At 46.5% G+C, this 19,028-nt stretch overlaps 1 protein-coding gene across 1 annotated transcript; it reads right to left on the bottom strand.

The window, feature by feature from the left end:
• Positions 1-5,244: 5,244 nt before the first annotated feature.
• On the bottom strand, positions 5,245-19,022 carry LOC118375064 (Na(+)/H(+) exchange regulatory cofactor NHE-RF2-like). Its single transcript, XM_052501480.1, has 4 exons — positions 18,944-19,022; positions 6,760-6,913; positions 6,242-6,360; positions 5,245-5,534 (listed from the first exon to the last, which is right to left on the bottom strand). The coding sequence occupies exons 2-4, from the start codon at positions 6,887-6,889 to the stop codon at positions 5,367-5,369; spliced, it is 417 nt and encodes a 138-aa protein (XP_052357440.1). The 5' UTR covers positions 6,890-6,913; positions 18,944-19,022; the 3' UTR covers positions 5,245-5,366.
• Between the last annotated feature and the right edge of the window lie 6 nt (positions 19,023-19,028).

Here is a 19,028-nt window from a genome sequence, read left to right as displayed (position 1 = left end):
TGGGAAGCTCTGAATGCCAGTCTGCTGAGTCTAGGACAAACAGGCTGGGAAGCTCTGAATGCCAGTCTGCTGAGTCTAGGACAAACAGGCTGGGAAGCTCTGAATGCCAGTCTGCTGAATCTAGGACAAACAGGCTGGGAAGCTCTGAATGCCAGACTGCTGAGTCTGACAAACAAGCTGGGATGCTCTGAATGCCAGGACAAAAACAGGCTGGGAAGCTCTGAATGCCAGACTGCTGAGTCTAGGACAAACAGGCTGGGAAGCTCTGAATGCCAGTCTGCTGAGTCTAGGACAAACAGGCTGGGAAGCTCTGAATGCCAGACTGCTGAATCTAGGACAAACAGGCTGGGAAGCTCTGAATGCCAGTCTGCTGAGTCTAGGACAAACAGGCTGGGAAGCTCTGAATGCCAGGCTGCTGAGTCTAGGACAAACAGGCTGGGAAGCTCTGAATGCCAGTCTGCTGAGTCTAGGACAAACAGGCTGGGAAGCTCTGAATGCCAGGCTGCTGAGTCTAGGACAAACAGGCTGGGAAGCTCTGAATGCCAGGCTGCTGAGTCTAGGACAAACAGGCTGGGAAGCTCTGAATGCCAGGCTGCTGAGTCTAGGACAAACAGGCTGGGAAGCTCTGAATGCCAGTCTGCTGAAGCACCGTAGCAGACAATAAAGGACACACATTCTATAATGAGACTCTTTCACACTTGACTGAACACACGCACACAGATATATGCCCAATTAAGTGCGACCTTGAGCGGATAACTAAGTGAAGCAGGTCGCGACGTGAGCTATGTAACACAGGATGCACCTCCTGACAGCCGAAAAAAAGTGCCGCCAGTGGGTTGGGTTCCACTGGTGAAATCTTCTTATCTTGACTCAGTACAGCCTCAGAGGAATGGCCACTCCAAGGAGCCTGGTCCTCCCAGGGTTTCTCCATTGGGCCCGACTAATAGGGAGTTTTTGCTCCTGGCCGCCGTACACCGTCTCAAACGTGGTTAGCTCCAAGGAGTACAGGCTGGGTCAAGGGACCCATTGAAGTACAGTGTACCCCGCCTTCCATCACCGATATGCAGCGTACCGAAGGGCCCGTTATTAGGGAAGTCTGCTGATTCGTCAAATCGTCTCATTCAACCAAGGCTGGGTTAAAGCTAGAGATGAGGAGTTGTATGGGAACTTTGAAGACCACAAGTGTGTTGCATTGTGGGGAGTAAGTAAGGCCTCCGGTTGGAAGGCGGCTGATGCGTAGCCTATATAACGTAGAAATGTCAATCTCACGCATCGCTTTCGACCTTCGTCTCTCCCGAGCCCGTACGGGAGTTGTAGCGATGAGACGAGATAGTAACTACTAACAATTGGATACCTCGAAATTGGGGAGAAAAAGGGGTAAAAAAAAAAAAAAAAAAATGTCAATCTCGCCGTGTTTGGCCCAAACGGATGTCAACATGAAGAAATCCAACCGGCGGAACCACACACACACACACACACACACACACTCACACACACACACACACACACACACACACACACACACACACACACACACACACACACACACACACACACACACACACACACACACACACCTCCAAAACACACACTCTGGACCTCTGCGTGACCTCTAACGGGCCTGAGTACTCACGGCAGCTGGAGGCACGAGAGAATTCTGGAAACAGAGTGAAACTGTATGCCAACACTCACATAATCCTTAGGGATCGAGGGGGACAGAGAGAGAGGGGAGGACTGGGACAATAGTGAGGGAGGGAGATGGAGAGAGGGGGGAAATCCTTGAGATAGAAGAGGAGTATCTCTGAGAACTCCTGGATCACAGCTGTGGGAAGATTAGCTCATTGAACAGATGACCCCCCCCCCCACTAGTATCAGAGACAACAGATTTACAGAAGAAGAAGGGATGACACTGAGATGATGTCATATAGTCCAGAAGGAGATTGTCAAACTTTATTGAAAAAATACAACCTGCCGTATATATACTGTAGGGAGGCAGGTAGCCTAGTGGTTAAGAGCATTGGGCCAGTAACCGATAGGTCACTGGTTGGAATCTCCAAACCAACTAGGTGAAAAATCTGTCAACAAACTTTTGAGCAAGGCACTTAACCCCAAAGTGCTCCTTTAAGCTGCTTTGGATAACAGCGTCTGCCAAATGACTAAAATGTAAATATACATGGGTCATATACCATTCTGCTCAGGGTTTAACGGTCAGCTTATCATATGGAGCAATAGTAAAAACCCTTATGCAAACACATTGGTGCTAGATCACAAATGGAAACCAGAGAAATAAAAACTATTTTATCTGTACTATTATGAGTAATAGTAATGACAATATGCGTATTAACAAAAATAAATTGTGCAATATATGAAAACAGATCAGACATTTCTCTCCGTCCTAAGTGTGGTGTCGGCGCCGCATAGCACAGCTGACCCTGGCATGTACCTCAGACCGAGCCCAACCAGGGACCCGCATTTCAGACCCTACCACAATATGAACCTCCAGGGGGACCTGGGCCTGTATTCAGAAAGCGTCTCAGAGTAGGAGTGCTGAACTAGTATCAGGTCCCTCCTGTCCATATAATCTTATTAATTATGATCTAAAGGCAAAAACTGATCCTAGATCAGCACTATACAGACCCTGGGTGAATAGTAACAATAGAGACACAGAGACAAACTTTCCCTTCTATCTTCCTTCACCCCCGTATGAGATGTAGCAGTGGTTTGGTCTGGGGAGTGTTCTCTTTGTGTAGATCCTACCACAATATGAACGACCGGGGGGACCTGAGATTACTATCCGTAACAGTGGATGACACACACACAATAAGATAAACTTGACCTTCACCCCCCTATGAGGCGTGACAGTGGTTTGGTCTGGGGTGTGTCTGAGTCTGTGTGCAGGACAGCTGTCCCCTGTTGCTCCCCTGGTCTCATTCATTAGAGCATCTCTGAGTCTGACCTCCAGGATAGGCCTCTCCCACACACCCCACTGCCCCACCACCACAGCCCCCACTGGGCAGGCCCACTGATCAGAGCCCCTAGCCCCATAGCTCAGAATAACCTGATCCGAGATCAGTTTGTGCTGTCTTACCAACTCCTATGGCTATTGTTGTGTGACACCTCTTGATAATGACCATAGGAGTTGGCAATATCGCACAAATAGATCTGCGACCAGGCTATACTCACATACCAAAGCCCCTGATACCACAACCGATCCACAATCCACAGCATTCAGGCATGTTGTACAAAAATAACTGTGTCCTTCCCTTCTGAAGTGAAACAGAAAGACAGCCCAGTCTGGAGTAGCTGATACAAGCACTATGTCAGTCTGTCATCACTGTACCACAACATGAGCAGAACATTACCACAACATCACATCAACACTGAATGATGTAAGCTTTCTTTGATACGCTGGGCTCACTTTCAATCCCGTACAATATCCATCTAGTTATTTCATACATTATTTGTATCTATACTTTTGCATATAAAGGTGTTCGGCTCATAGATGTTCATAAGAAGTAATGCAGCATTATAGATGCTCATAACAAGTAATGCAGCATTATCAATGCTCATACTTTAGCAAGTAAGAAAACATTATAGATGCTCATAACAAGTAATGTAGCGTTATATTTGCTTATAACAAGTAATACAGCAGCATTATAGATGCTCATAACAAGTAATGCAGCATTATAACAATGCTCATACTTTAGCAAGTAAGAAAACATTATAGATGCTCATAACAAGTAATGTAGCATTATATTTGCTTATAACAAGTAATACAGCATTATAGATGCTCATAACAAGTAATGTGGCATTATATTTGCTTATAACAAGTAATATAGCATTATATTTGCTTATAACAAGTAATACAGCATTATATTTTCTTATAACAGGTAAAGCATGATAGATACTCATAACTAGTAATAACACATACCTGCAGGCTTTACATAATGTTACAAGGTGTTACATAGATCTCATACATCTTTAAAGTGGTCATATCATCCCCAGACGATCTTCTCCTGCTATGGTACTTTCATGTCCCAATCCTCATACATCTCTGAGCAGTGTACTGGAGTGGCTTCATGTTGCCGTGTGTCTTATTAGCACCCCTGGTGTACTAGACAGGCAGTGTAAAAACTCAACGCTTGATCTATTCACTCTTAACTTGCTTGAGGAATTCCCATTCTAGTAATTCTATTTCTATGTCGGGGACATTGGGATATGAAATAATGGAGAGGATGTCATTGATGTCATAAAGATAAGGGTCCCTTAAATAAACTAAAACTGCCTTAGAATGAGTGAAGCAGGCCTATAGGCTAGAGAATCACAGGGGGCTTGTGTGTGTGCATGTATGCATGCATTTAGTCAATGTATCTTAAATGCTATTATATTGAGAAGGAGGGATGGGTGGAGTAAGGCTTTTGATTGTCTATGCATTGTTAACACCGTCTATGAATACCAGTTCATATCCAACATAGAGAGCAAAGTGGAAATGTTATGACATTGTGAGAAAACAGATGCTTTGATACAAATACAAACAGAGATGATACAGAAGCAGTGCTGTTCAGCCTCCAGTTTGTGCTTTTCCTGGTGAGTGAATCCGTGAAGTCTGAGGCGCATCGGTCACACAATAAAATCACAGGAGGATCATGGGAGGAAGAGTTTTATCCATCTTTGGGCGTACGTTCCTTCTCTTACAGGGTCAAAACAAACCCCAATGTTTAAGATCAGGTCACAGTGTTCACAAACATCTCACATAGTCCATATTCCCCATACTTGTTATAGCTGGGCTGGCTAACACCTATCAAGGTGCTTTTCTACTTTGTAAATACAAAAAGAAGTGCCTCCTCTCTCCAGAGCAGTCCTCAGAGGAGGTGGGAGTTAGTGGTAGAAGAGGAGGGACATTGGATGGTTTAGGGAAAGACTGATGATGACGGGAGGATTCAGAAGAAGCTGGTAATCTTGAGTCTCTTATTCCAGTCCAGTCCAGCAGACAAGCTCTCTCTGGGTGGGATGAGGGTATAGAGAAGGGTGGAAGAAGGGAGGATTGAAGGAGGGGTAAAGGATGAGATGTCCATCATTCCATCCCGTCCATTTTGGAAGCAGGGGGGAGTCGGTGTTGGATGGCCAACGTTCAAAGAACAACATTCTATCTGCATATTCTCTTCTGTTGGATTGGGTGGTAGTGGTGGTGGTGGTGGTGTGGTGGTGGTGGGGTGGTGGTGGTAGTGGTGGTGGTGGGGTGGTGGGGTGGTGGTGGTGGTGGTGGTAGGGTGGTGGTGGGGTAACGGGTAGGAATGTTGAAGGTAAGTTTCAGATATGTCAAATTCGACAGTCTTTCTGCTTCTCTCATTGGGTGGCAGAAAAGTTCAGAAGTTGCTGAAGAGCTGGTGTTTTTTGTCCCAGTCCATCTGAGGGGCTCTCTTCTTGGCTCTCTTGGCGTGGGCCTTCTCTTTGGCCTCAGCCGCAGTGGGACTCAGGAGCAGGCCGATCTCAGCAAACGGGTCCATCAGACGGCTCGCCTCGTCCTCTCCCAGCTAGATACAGAGACAGACAGAGACAGACAGAGACAGACAGAGACAGACAGAGACAGACAGAGACAGAGACAGACAGAGACAGACAGAGACAGACAGAGACAGACACAGACAGACAGAGACAGACAGAGACAGACAGAGACAGACAGAGACAGACAGAGACAGACAGAGACAGAGACAGACAGAGACAGACACAGAGACAGACAGAGACAGACAGAGACAGACAGAGACAGACAGACATTAATATCAGAGACTATGGTAGTTATAGTGTGGATGACATACAAGTTCAGTTGAGGTCAATTCAGGTAGTAAACGGGAATTCCAATTCTTCTAATTTGCTCAATGATTTGGAATTGGTCAAATGTGGGAATGGTAAAATCGGTAGACTTCAGTTTACTTCCTGAATGTAATGAATTGAAATAGAACCCTGATGTGTAATTCTGATAATATCTGTGTTAATGTGATACATGTGTTATATGAAATAACAAGAGGTTATATACTGTACACTCCAATATAGTCCACACACACATGCAGACACACATATACACACATCTTGCACGCTTTATTGTATGTTTGTACACACACACACACACACACACACACACACACACACACACACACACACACACACACACACACACACACACACACACACACACACACACACACACACACACACACACACACACACACACACACACACGTCTCACCTGCAGGCTGTTGTCTGGACTGCTCAGGTCAGAGTGGTGTGACTGGATGGAGCTGCTGGTGAAGCTGCCGTTGATCTGAGGACTGGGGGAGCCGTTGGATATGGACGGACCGTCAAAGTCTGGGAAAGAAGGGTCAGAATTACGCTCTACGTACAGATCTAGGATCAGCTTCTCTACCCTTTCCTCCCCCCCAATCCTAACCTGAACCATTAGTGGGGGAAATGCAAAACTGATCCACCCTACGGGCAACTTCACCCAACACCTAGAATTACAGGCTCAGATTTGGAGGTCAGTAATCTGATGCTGGTTTTGATGAACAACACCGTAATATTTCACTATAGATTAGGATCATCAACACCATTACTGACTATTACATTACTCAATATACAACTGTAAAATGTAGATGAACAATTAGACTAGAGACTTGTCCCGAGCTGTACTGTGCCTTTGGCGTGGTTTATAAGAGTACACTTTAAATAAATATTCTGTTTTACAGATAAACAAGGGTGTAGGCCTACCTTTAACGTGGCTGGCCAATGGGGTGACACCCATCTTCTTAAAGTGATGGTCTGTGTCAGGGTCCACCACCAGCAGCCTGGTCTCATCTCCTCCTCTCTTTATGAAGGCCACGACCTCCGCATGACGCATGCCCTCCACGTTCACCCCATTCACCTGAAAGGAGAGAAGGGAGAGAGAGGGGAAGAAAGGGTGTTATGGGTGAGTGATGTTAGATGTCTCCATCTATACTGTTGTCTGTTACTCTGTGATCTGGCCTCGTCACTGTCTCAATGTTTCAATGTCTGACAGATGTTCAAGGCTGTCTGGTTGTGAATATGGATACAGTAGGAAAGAAACAGCGAACTGTAGATCCTGCTGCTGGTTCAGACAGGAACAACTACGTATCCAAAACAAGTTCTAAAAAAAGCACACTAGTGATGTTGGTTGGTCGGTCGTCTGTCATAACTGGTGTGCAGACTTTACACTGGTTGACTTCTGATTCGTCCACATTGGACCAGTGCAGCAGGTCACCAGTCTCAATCCAACAACATTCTCTTTACCTGACCCAGCGTTTTAGAGAACACATTCACAACTGTCCAAAAGCATGGTATAGCCTAAACTAAAATACTTATTTATTCAGACAAGGATCAACTGAATATGCAAACCGTTACTTGATCCAAACAGTAGAGGGTACTATGCACCAAAACAATCATTTTCCACCGGACTCAATGAAGAGTGAGGACAAAACCTGTGAGGAATCAGACACACATTTTTGCAAGATGGTGCATAGAGAGAATATTCTGCATTCCTTCCTCAATGACGTACAAACTGAACAGAATACCTTTACATTCCATACTCCATTACAACAAGGATGGAACGAGCATGTAAGCTAATGGGCTCTAACAGTAGAACATCATTTATTTGTTTCTTTTACAAACACTTTCTCTCTCTCTTTGGTCATAGTAAACCCTCTTTTATTGGTTCGGCAACTTGTGAATTCAGCTGGAAAAGAGTGAGGGGGGAGTGTGTGAGGGGAGCGAGAGTGAGGGGGGAGTGTGTGAGGGGAGCGAGAGTGAGGGGGGAGTGTGTGAGGGGAGCGAGAGTGAGGGGGAGGGGAGCGAGAGTGAGGGGAGTGTGTGAGGGGAGCGAGAGGGGGGGAGTGTGTGAGGGGAGCGAGAGTGAGGGGGGAGTGTGTGAGGGGAGTGAGAGTGTCTGAAAGGTAAGAAGAAGCCCTCACACCTCCACCTCAGTCACTAACACATCAGCAAGTTTCTGTTGGAGAGTTTCTGCCTGTGACTTTCCACAGACTCCTGTATATTCCATGAACTCTATTCAGCGAGTACTGTAGCTTTGCACGATGCTGCCAGCCTTAACGTTGGTACACCATCAAATATTGATGCCTAGCTTCTGCTGAACCAATAGTGTGGGTTTCAGGTATCAGTGTCCTGAGGGGGATTTTGTTTTAAAATTCAGTAACGCTGCTGCTTATGAAGTGAGGGCAGTAGGAGTTGGTTATGACACAGACTGGTCTAATACACTGTAACAGCACGGCTACATACCAGACTGGTCTAATACACTGTAACAGCACGGCTACATACCAGACTGGTCTAATACACTGTAACAACACGGCTAGATACCAGACTGGTCTAATACACTGTAACACGGCTAGGTACCAGACTGGTCTAATACACTGTAACACGGCTAGATACCTGACTGGTCTAATACACTGTAACAGCACGGCTAGATACCAGACTGGTCTTATACACTGTAACAGCACGGCGAGATACCAGACTGGTCTAATACACTGTAACAGCACGGCTACATACCAGACTGGTCTAATACACTGTAACAGCACGGCTACATACCAGACTGGTCTAATACACTGTAACAGCACGGTGAGATACCAGACTGGTCTAATACACTGTAACACGGCTAGATACCTGACTGGTCTAATACACTGTAACAGCACGGCTAGATACCAGACTGGTCTAATACACTGTAACAGCACGGCTACATACCAGACTGGTCTAATACACTGTAACAACACGGCTAGATACCAGACTGGTCTAATACACTGTAACAGCACGGCTACATACCAGACTGGTCTAATACACTGTAACAACACGGCTAGATACCAGACTGGTCTAATACACTGTAACAACACGGCTAGATACCAGACTGGTCTAATACACTGTAACAGCACGGCTACATACCAGACTGGTCTAATACACTGTAACAGCACGGCTAGATACCAGACTGGTCTAATACACTGTAACAGCACGGCTACATACCAGACTGGTCTAATACACTGTAACAGCACGGCTACATACCAGACTGGTCTAATACACTGTAACAGCACGGCTAGGTACCAGACTGGTCTAATACACTGTAACACGGCTAGGTACCAGACTGGTCTAATGCACTGTAACAGCACGGCTAGATACCAGACTGGTCTAATACACTAACAGCACGGCTAGATACCAGACTGGTCTAATACACTGTAACAGCACGGCTAGATACCAGACTGGTCTAATACACTGTAACAGCACGGCTAGATACCAGACTGGTCTAATACACTGTAACAGCACGGCTACATACCAGACTGGTCTAATACACTGTAACAGCACGGCTAGATACCAGACTGGTCTAATACACTGTAACAGCACGGCTACATACCAGACTGGTCTAATACACTGTAACAGCACGGCTAGATACCAGACTGGTCTAATACACTGTAACAGCACGGCTACATACCAGACTGGTCTAATACACTGTAACAGCACGGCTAGATACCAGACTGGTCTAATACACTGTAACAGCACAGCTAGATACCAGACTGGTCTAATACACTGTAACAGCACGGCTAGATACCAGACTGGTCTAATACACTGTAACAGCACGGCTACATACCAGACTGGTCTAGTACACTGTAACAGCACGGCTAGATACCAGACTGGTCTAATACACTGTAACAGCACGGCTACATACCAGACTGGTCTAATACACTGTAACAACACGGCTAGATACCAGACTGGTCTAATACACTGTAACAGCACGGCTACATACCAGACTGGTCTAATACACTGTAACACAGCTAGGTACGGCTAATACACTGTAACAGCACGGCTAGGTACCAGACTGGTCTAATACACTGTAACAGCACGGCTAGATACCAGACTGGTCTAATACACTAACAGCACGGCTAGATACCAGACTGGTCTAATACACTGTAACAGCACGGCTAGATACCAGACTGGTCTAATACACTGTAACAGCACGGCTAGATACCAGACTGGTCTAATACACTGTAACAGCACGGCTAGGTACCAGACTGGTCTAATGCATTGTAACAGCATGGCTAGATACCAGACTGGTCTAATACACTGTAACAGCACGGCTAGATACCAGACTGGTCTAATACACTGTAACAACACGGCTAGATACCAGACTGGTCTAATACATAACAGCACTAGTACTGTTACACCAGACTGTAACAAGTCTAGTGGTGCCTGTTAACGGCTAGGAGAGACTGGGAGGACGGCTAGAGACCAGACTGGTCTCAATACACTGTAACAACACGGCTACATACCAGACTGGTCTAATACACTGTAAAGCACGGCTACATACCAGACTGGTCTAATACACTGTAACAGCACGGCTAGATACCAGACTGGTCTAATACACTGTAACAGCACGGCTACATACCAGACTGGTCTAATACACTGTAACAGCCCTCTGGTCTATCCACTGTAACAGCACTGTCTACATACCAGACTGGTCTCACAGTCTCTCTCTCTGTCCCTCTGTCTAACAGTCTATCCGGCTAGATCGACTGGTCTCTACTCTGTCCCTCTGTCTCTCTGTCCCTCTCACTGTCTAGATCCAGACTGTCTCTGTCCCTCTAACAGGACTGTCTCTCTCTCTGTCTAATCCCTGTCGCTCTGTCTCTCTCTCTGGTCTCTGTCAGCACTCTCGCTCCAGACTGGTCTAATACCCTCTCGCTCTGTCTCTCTCTGTCTCAGGTCTCTGTCTCTACACTGTAACAGCTCTGTCTCTGGTCTAATACACTGTCAACACGGCTCGCTCTGTCTCTCTCTCTGTCTCTGTCCCTCTCGCTCTGTCACTCTCTCTCTCTGGAAATCTGTCCCTCTGCTCTGTCTCTCTCTAATGTCTATCCCAAGAGAAGACTGTCTAATCTCTGTGTCTAAACTGGTCTAATGAGAAAAAGATACCAGACTGCTCTGACTCTCTAAGCAGTGAACAACTGTCTCTGTCCCTGACTCTCTCTGTCTCTGTCCCTCTCGCTCTGTCTCTCTCTCTGTCTATCCCTCTCGCTCTGTCTCTCTCTCTGTCTCTGTCCCTCTCGCTCTGTCTCCCTCTCTGTCTCTGTAACCCTCTCGCTCTCCTCTCTCTGTCTATCCCTCTCGCTCTGTCTCTCTCTCTGTCTCTGTCCCTCTCGCTCTCTCTCTCTCTGTCTATCCCTCTCGCTCTGTCTCTCTCTCTGTCTCTGTCCCTCTCGCTCTGTCTCTGTCTCTGTCTATGTAACCTCTCGCTCTGTCTCTCTCTCTGTCTATCCCTCTCTCATAACTCTGTCTCTCTCTCTGTCTCTGTCCCTCTCGCTCTGTCTCTCTCTTGTGTCTATCCCTCTAAGCTCTGTTATGGTCTCTCTCTCGCTCTGTCTCTGTCCCTCTCGCTCTGTCTCTCTCTCTGTCTGTCCCTCTCGCTCTGTCTCTCTCTCTGTCTCTGTCCCTCTCGCTCTGTCTCTCTCTCTGTCTCTCTGTCCCTCTCGCTCTGTCTCTCTCTCTGTCTCTGTCCCTCTCGCTCTGTCTCTCTCTCTGTCTCTGTCCCTCTCGCTCTGTCTCCCTCTCTGTCTATCCCTCTCGCTCTGTCTCTCTCTCTGTCTATCCCTCTCGCTCTGTCTCTCTCTCTGTCTATCCCTCTCGCTCTGTCTCTCTCTCTGTCTATCCCTCTCGCTCTGTCTCCCTCTCTGTCTATCCCTCTCGCTCTGTCTCTCTCTCTGTCTATCCCTCTCGCTCTGTCTCTCTCTCTGTCTATCCCTCTCGCTCTCTCTCTGTCTCTGTCCCTCTCGCTCTGTCTCTCTCTCTGTCTCTGTCCCTCTCGCCATTAGAGTAGGTGTCAGAACATAAGGCTCAGTGGAGTCATCACACACACTAATTGGTAGAGAATCGTCTCATCATACCAGCCCTAGTGCATGAGGAGGAACAAGACCCCTTTGTGTTGGGATAGGGGAGCAGGTGTTGTGTCATGTTTCATAGCAGCAGCAATCCTTCACAATCAACAAAACAATCCAGCCCACTCAAGCTAATTAATAGGGCCCTTGTTCGTTAGGCGACTCCCACACAATACAACAGTCAGTGTAGTGCCAGTGGTCCAAAGCTGTTTTTCATTGGAATACAGTGCTGTTTGAATGCTTTACAGAGCAGTCGTTTTCAAGGTACAATCATAATCGTCAGTGTTTGCTTAGGTTGTACACCCCTGGAATGTTTCAATGGTTTACCTTTGTGTGTGTGTGTGTGTGTGTGTGTGTGTGTGTGTGTGTGTGTGTGTGTGTGTGTGTGTGTGTGTGTGTGTGTGTGTGTGTGTGTGAGAAGAGAAGAATGGGTCTTCACCTTGCTAACGAGCTGCTGACAGATGGACCAAGCAGTGCCGTGCCACACAGTTGCTTGGTCAGAGACATCCTCCATTAGCCACAGAGAATAACACACATAATCATCCTCTAGTCAACCGCTGAGCCCATACACCTGCCTGGGGTTACCTAGGCAAACCCCGGGCTCTGCCTGCAGTTTCAGCAGGTACAGTGACCTAGCCACTAGCACTAATCCAGCTAGAGCGAACAGACACAGCATTCAAACCAATGACTGAGTGAAACAGGGCTTCACTGACTACAGTTTACTGACACTGACCTGTATAGGGAAACTGCATAAGGTAAAAGTAGTCCTTAACCCCAGACCTAGGACCAGATCAGCCTACTCCTGATCCTAACCTAGATTATTATAGGCAGTGATGTAAAGTTCACTAAATTACAAAAGTATGTGGACACCTGCTCACTGAACATCTCCTTCAACATCATGCGCATTGATATGGGTTGGTCCCCCTTTGCTGCTACAACAGCCTCCACTCTTCTGGGAAGGCTTTCCACTAGATGTTGGAACATTGCTGTGTGGACTTGCTTCCATTCAGCCACAAGAGCATTAGTGAGGTTGCACACTGATGTTGGGCGATTAGGCCTGGCTTCCAGTCGGCACTCCAATTCATCCCGAAGGTGTTCGGTGGGGTTGAGGTCAGGGCTCTGTACAGGCCAGTCAAGTTCTTCCACACTGATCTTGACAAACTATTTCTGTATGGACCTCACTTTGTGCACTGGGGCATTGCCATGCTGAAACAGGAAAAGGGCCTTCCCAAACTGTTGCCACAAAGTTGGAAGCCCAGAATCGTCTAGAATAAGGGGCCTAGCCCAAACCATGAAAAACAGCCCCAGACCATTATTCCCCCTCCACCAAACTTTACCGTTGGCACTATGCATTGGGGCAGGTAGTGTTTTTCTGCCATCCGCCAAACCCAGATTCGTCCGTCAGACTGCCAGGTGGCGAAGCATGATTCATCACTCCAGAGAACGCGTTTCCACTGCTCCAGAGTCCAAGCTTTATACCATTCCAGCTGACGCTTGGTATTGCTCATGGTGATCTTAGGCTTGTGTGCGACTGCTCGGCCATGGAAACCCACTTTTATGAAGCTCCCGACGAACAGTTGTTGTGCTGCAGATGTTGCTTCCAGAGGCAGTTTAGAACTCAGTAGTGAGTGTTGCAACCGATGATAGATGATTTTAACGCACCACACACTTCAGCACTCGGCAGTCCCATTCTGTGAGATTATGTGTGGCCTACCACTTCGTGGCTGAGCTGTTGTTGCTCCTAGACGTTTCCACTTTACAATAACAGCACTTAGAGTTGACCGGCGTAGCTCTAGCAGGGCAGAAATTTGACAAACCGACTTGTTGAAAAGGTGGCATCCTATGATGCTGCCACGTTGAAAGTCACTGAGCTCTCAAAAAGCCATTCTACTGCCAATGTTTGTCTAGGGAGATTTCATGGCGGTGAGCTGGATTTTATACACCTGTCAGCAACGGTGTGGCTAAAATAGCCAAATCCACTCATTTGAAGAGTTGTCCACATACTTTTGTATATATGGTGTAATTAAGTAAAAATACTTTAAAGTACTACTTAAGTAGTTTTTTGGTGTATCTGTACTTTACTATTGATATTTTTGACAACTTAAAATTTTCCTCCACTGTAGTCCTAAAAGAAAATGATGTACCTTTTACTTAATACATTTTCCCTGACACCCAAAGTAGTCATTACATTTTCAATGCTTAGCAGGACAGGAAAAAGGTCGACGCACTTATCAAGAGAGCATCGGACTCACTAAACACACGTGCTTCATTTGTAAATTATGTCTGAGTGTTGGAGTGTGCCTCTGGTTATCCGTACATTGAAAAACAAGAAACTTGTGCTATCTGGTTTGCCTAATATAAGGAATGTGAAATTATTTATACTTTTACTTTTGATACCTAAGTATATTTTAGCAATTACATTTACTTTTGATACTTAAGTATATTTAAAACCAAAGCGTTTTTAAAACTTTAACTCGAGTATTTTACTGGGTGACTTTCAGTCTATCGGTAAATAGCCCTTCCATGTTTACCTACCTCATCCCCATACTGTTTATATTTATTTACTTTTCTGCTCTTTTGCACACCTATATCTCTACCTGCACATGACCATCTGATCATTTATCACTCCAGTGTTAATCTGCAAAATTGTAATTATCCGCCTACCTCCTCATGCCTTTTGCACACAATGTATATAGACTCTTTTTTCTACTGTGTTATTGACTTGTTTATTGTTTACTCCATGTGTAACTAACTCTGTGTTGTCTGTTCACACTGCTATGCTTTATCTTGGCCAGGTCGCAGTTGCAAATGAGAACTTGTTCTCAACTAGCCTACCTGGTTAAATAAAGGTGAAATAAAAATAAAATAAAAAATGTTCTATCAAGGTATCTTTAATTTGATTAATATATGACAATTGGGTACTTTTTCCACCACTGATTATAGGGACCTAATCTAGCTAATCTAGCTAACACAGACAGGGTTTCAATGACTATAGACAAACCACTCTGAGCTGAAACTGTACACCCAGACTGTGTTCATTGAAATCCCTTTCACTCGGTCCTGTCAAAACACAGCTGATACTGTTGAGCCCCATTCATACAGGAAAGGAGAAGGCCAAGGCGTTTAACTGTTGTGTTTCAGAGGAGGACACCAATACAGCTTCTTGATCTACAAATACCTTCTTGAATATGACGTGGTGTAATGTCACAGCTGGTTGCTGAATGCTGCTTTGCAGACATATTGGGGAAGGTAATGCATAGACGATAGAATTGTTTTTTATTTATTTTTTTATTTCACCTTTATTTAACCAGGTAGGCTAGTTGAGAACAAGTTCTCATTTTGCAACTGCGACCTGGCCAAGATAAAGCATAGCAGTGTGAACAGACAACACAGAGTTACACATGGAGTAAACAATTAACAAGTCAATAACACAGTAGAAAAAGGGGAGTCTATACCAATTTGCTAAGTGTTGGAAGCAATCTGGATAAGTGTCTGCTAAATAGTCTTAAATGTAAATGTAAATGTATATACAATGTGTGCAAAAGGCATGAGGAGGTAGGCGAATAATTACAATATTGCAGATTAACACTGGAGTGATAAATGATCAGATGATCATGTACAGGTAGAGATATTGGTGTGCAAAGAGCAGAAAAGTAAATAAATAAAAACTGTGGGGATGAGGTAGGTGAAAATGGGTGGGCTATTTACCAATAGACTATGTACAGCTGCAGCGATCGGTTAGTTGCTCAGATAGCTGATGTTTGAAGTTGGTGAGGGAGATAAAGTCTCAACTTCAGCGATTTTTTGCAATTCGTTCCAGTCACAGGCAGCAGAGTACTGGGAAGGGCACGAAAGGCGGCCAAATGAGGTGTTGGCTTTAGGGATGATCAGTGAGATACACCTGCTGGAGCGCGTGCTGCGGATGGGTGTTGCCATCGTGACCAGTGAACTGAGATAAGGCGGAGCTTTACCTAGCATGGCCTTGTAGATGACCTGGAGCCAGTGGGTCTGGCGGACGAGTATGTATTCCAGCGGGCCAGCCGACTAGTATTCGCATTTCAGGAAAGTCGCAGTGGTGGGTAGTATAAGGTGCTTTAGTGACAAAACGGATGGCACTGTGATAAACTGCATCAGTTTGCTGAGTAGAGTGTTGGAAGCAATTTTGTAGATGACAGGACGTCGCCGTCGAGGGATCGTCTCTCTCCTGTAGGATAGTCAGTTTTACTAGGGTAGGTTAGGAGCTTGGCAGCGTGAGTGAAGGAGGCTTTGTTGCGGAATAGAAAGCCGACTCTTGATTTGATTTTCGATTGGAGATGTTTGATATGAGTCTGGAAGGAGAGTTTGCAGAATGAGATGCTATTCCTGGGCGTTATGAATTGAAGAGCACAGTAGAGACAGACAGTACTGTATTGTCTCAGGGAAGTATTTGGGCTCTCCTGAGTGCTTACAGTATCTAAGCAGTGGGGAGGAGTCAGTGGAATGTCTACAGTACTGCATTGAACTATACCCTGTATTAACCCAATGGAGCCCATTGTATCCTGTCTCTGTCTCTCTCTTCCTGGGCGTGTACTGGAAGGGTCATTTGTAGTCATCTGGAGGGTCTCTGTCTCTTCTTGGGCCTTCAGGGCGTCTCTCTCCCTGGGCGTATGTGTATTCAGGTTCAGGGAAGGGCATTCTGTCTCTCTTCCTGGGCAGGGGGCAGGGTATCTCTGTCTCTCTCCCTGGGCGTGTGTATTCAGGTTCAGGGAAGTCTCTCTCTCCCTGGGCGTGTGTATTCAGGTTCAGGGAATTCAGGGTATTCAGGGCAGGGTATCTCTGTCTCTCTCCTGGGCGTGTGTATTCAGGTTCAGGAAGGGAAGGGTATCTCTGTATCTCTGTCTCTCTCTCCCTGGGCGTGTGTATTCAGGTTCAGGGAAGGGTATCTCTGTCTCTCTCCCTGGGTGTATCTTTGTGTGTATTCAGGTTCAGGGGAAGGGCATTCAGGTTCAGGGAAGGGTGTCTCTCTCCTGGGCGTGTGTATTCAGGTTCAGGGAAGGGTATCTCTTTAAGGGGCGTTTTATTAGGTTCAGGGCACTGTCTCTCTCCCTTGTTGTGAACACCAGTATTCAGGACAGGGTGTCTCTCTCCCTGGGCGTGATTCAGGTTCAGGGAAGGGTATCTCTGTCTCTCTCCCCTGGGCCCAGGTCTGACAGAATCTATGCAGAAGAAGTCGAGGTCTCTCTGTCTCTCTCCCTGGATGTGTGTCTTCAGGTGCAGGGCAGGGACTCTTAGTCTCTATATAAACATGATAAAACCTATTTATGGACCATCCCTGAGCACATAGACAGGGAGACTCTGGCCTGTTATTGTCATCTAACAGACACAGGAAGCTAGCTCCTCCCTAGCTGTGTATTCAGATCACTATCCCTGTTTCCTGTTGCTGGACAGACAGAGGAACATCAAAGCATTGAAAGCAACTCCTCCCTCTGTTGCCAGTGTGTGGGCAACTGTCTATTGTCTCTCTCCCTGGGCTGTATGGGCAGGACTGGAATGGTATAGCCCCTGTGCATGTGTATGTGGAGGGTCTCTCTTTGACCCTGTTGGGGTCTACTGTATCCAACTGCTCTCAATGCCATATTACACTGTTGGAACAGGGTACTGGCCCTGGATGTGTGTCTTCTTTCAGGGAAGGGACTCTTTAGTCTCTATCCCTAAACATGATAAAACCTATTTAGGTTAGGTTTAGTTAAGCAAGCTAGATTCTGTTTGACCCTGTGGACGTACTTTCAAGGGTTTGACCCTGTGTTTTTGGCAACTGTGTATTTTACCTGGGCGTGACTGGGAAGGGTATTTGTCCCTGTGTGATGTTTGACCCTGGGCGTACCTGTATCTGTCTGCCTGCCATATTACACTGTTGGGACTGTCTGTCTGCATATGGCCCTGTCTGACCCTGTATTTGACCCTGTCTGACCCTGGGCGTGTGTTGGCCCTGTCTGACCCTGTATTTGGTTCCCTGCCTGACCCTGTCTTGCCTGACCCTGTTTTGGCCCTGTGTGGGCTTGTTGTGTATTCAGGTTCAGATGTACTGCTCTGGGGTCAGGGCTCATGGGAGTGTGTCCGGGTCTGATTGAGAGTGTGTATGGTGAGCAGGATCAGTATGTTTCACACGTCTGCTTCTCTCCTGTGTCTCCTTCTATCCCTCTGCTTTCCCACCATCCCTTCTTTCTCCCACACATTCAGCCCTCATATGTTTCTCTCTTGTCTGTATCCTGCTTTCAGACTGATGAACAACCTCTCCCCCCTATCAGCCTGTCCTCCTTAATCTCAACTAAAACATGTGCGATATGAGGCTGGGGTCCAGGCCGTGTTATAGCAGTGGTATCGTTAGAGGGGTTAAACCAGGCACATGTGGCCCTGCACACGCATGAAGGATGAGCATTGAGACTGCTGCCACACGAGGTCACACCTGTGTACACACACACTGATAAACCCAAACATTCACAAGCAAGCACACATACATTTGCATGTACATAGGGGAGTAAAAATGCCTCTTGGGGTCTCACTCTGTATCCCTTATCTCAGACACATGTTCAATCACCCCACTCCCTCTCTCTCTCTGTTCTATAAACCCCGTTAATTAGGGTGTTCCAACCCCATTTCTCAAAGCACACCTCATTAGGGTCTCATTAGGACCAATGTAAACTAGCTGATTGGAGTCTGTCTCCTTCTCTCTCACCACTTGTCTAAAGTTTACAAACCAAGCCTCTACTGGTCCATAGTTCCGTGATTATTAAGACATCAGACTCCCTCCTCCCTCTCCCACCAATCCCCTGCACCTCTATCCTCCTCCTGGACTAGCCCTTCTTCCCAGCCTCCTCCTCACCTTCATGAAAAATAAACCCCTTCATGGAGCTCCACAGTCCCCACCCGTCTTCTTCAGTCTCTAACCACTTGCCCTCTTTCGACACCAATCCTCCCCTCCTCCACCCATCCCCCTCTCCTCTCCCCTCCTTCACCCATCCCCTCTCCCTCACCTCTATGAGTCTGTCCTGTGGTCTGAGCCCGGCGTGGTCGGGCTGGAGACCCAGGGTCCAGGGAGCGGATGTACTGGCCCGGCCG

The sequence above is a fragment of the Oncorhynchus keta genome, unplaced genomic scaffold (genome assembly GCF_023373465.1).
Source record: "Oncorhynchus keta strain PuntledgeMale-10-30-2019 unplaced genomic scaffold, Oket_V2 Un_contig_13749_pilon_pilon, whole genome shotgun sequence".
NCBI lineage: Eukaryota > Metazoa > Chordata > Actinopteri > Salmoniformes > Salmonidae > Oncorhynchus > Oncorhynchus keta.
This window is presented reverse-complemented; position numbering and strand designations above follow the sequence as displayed.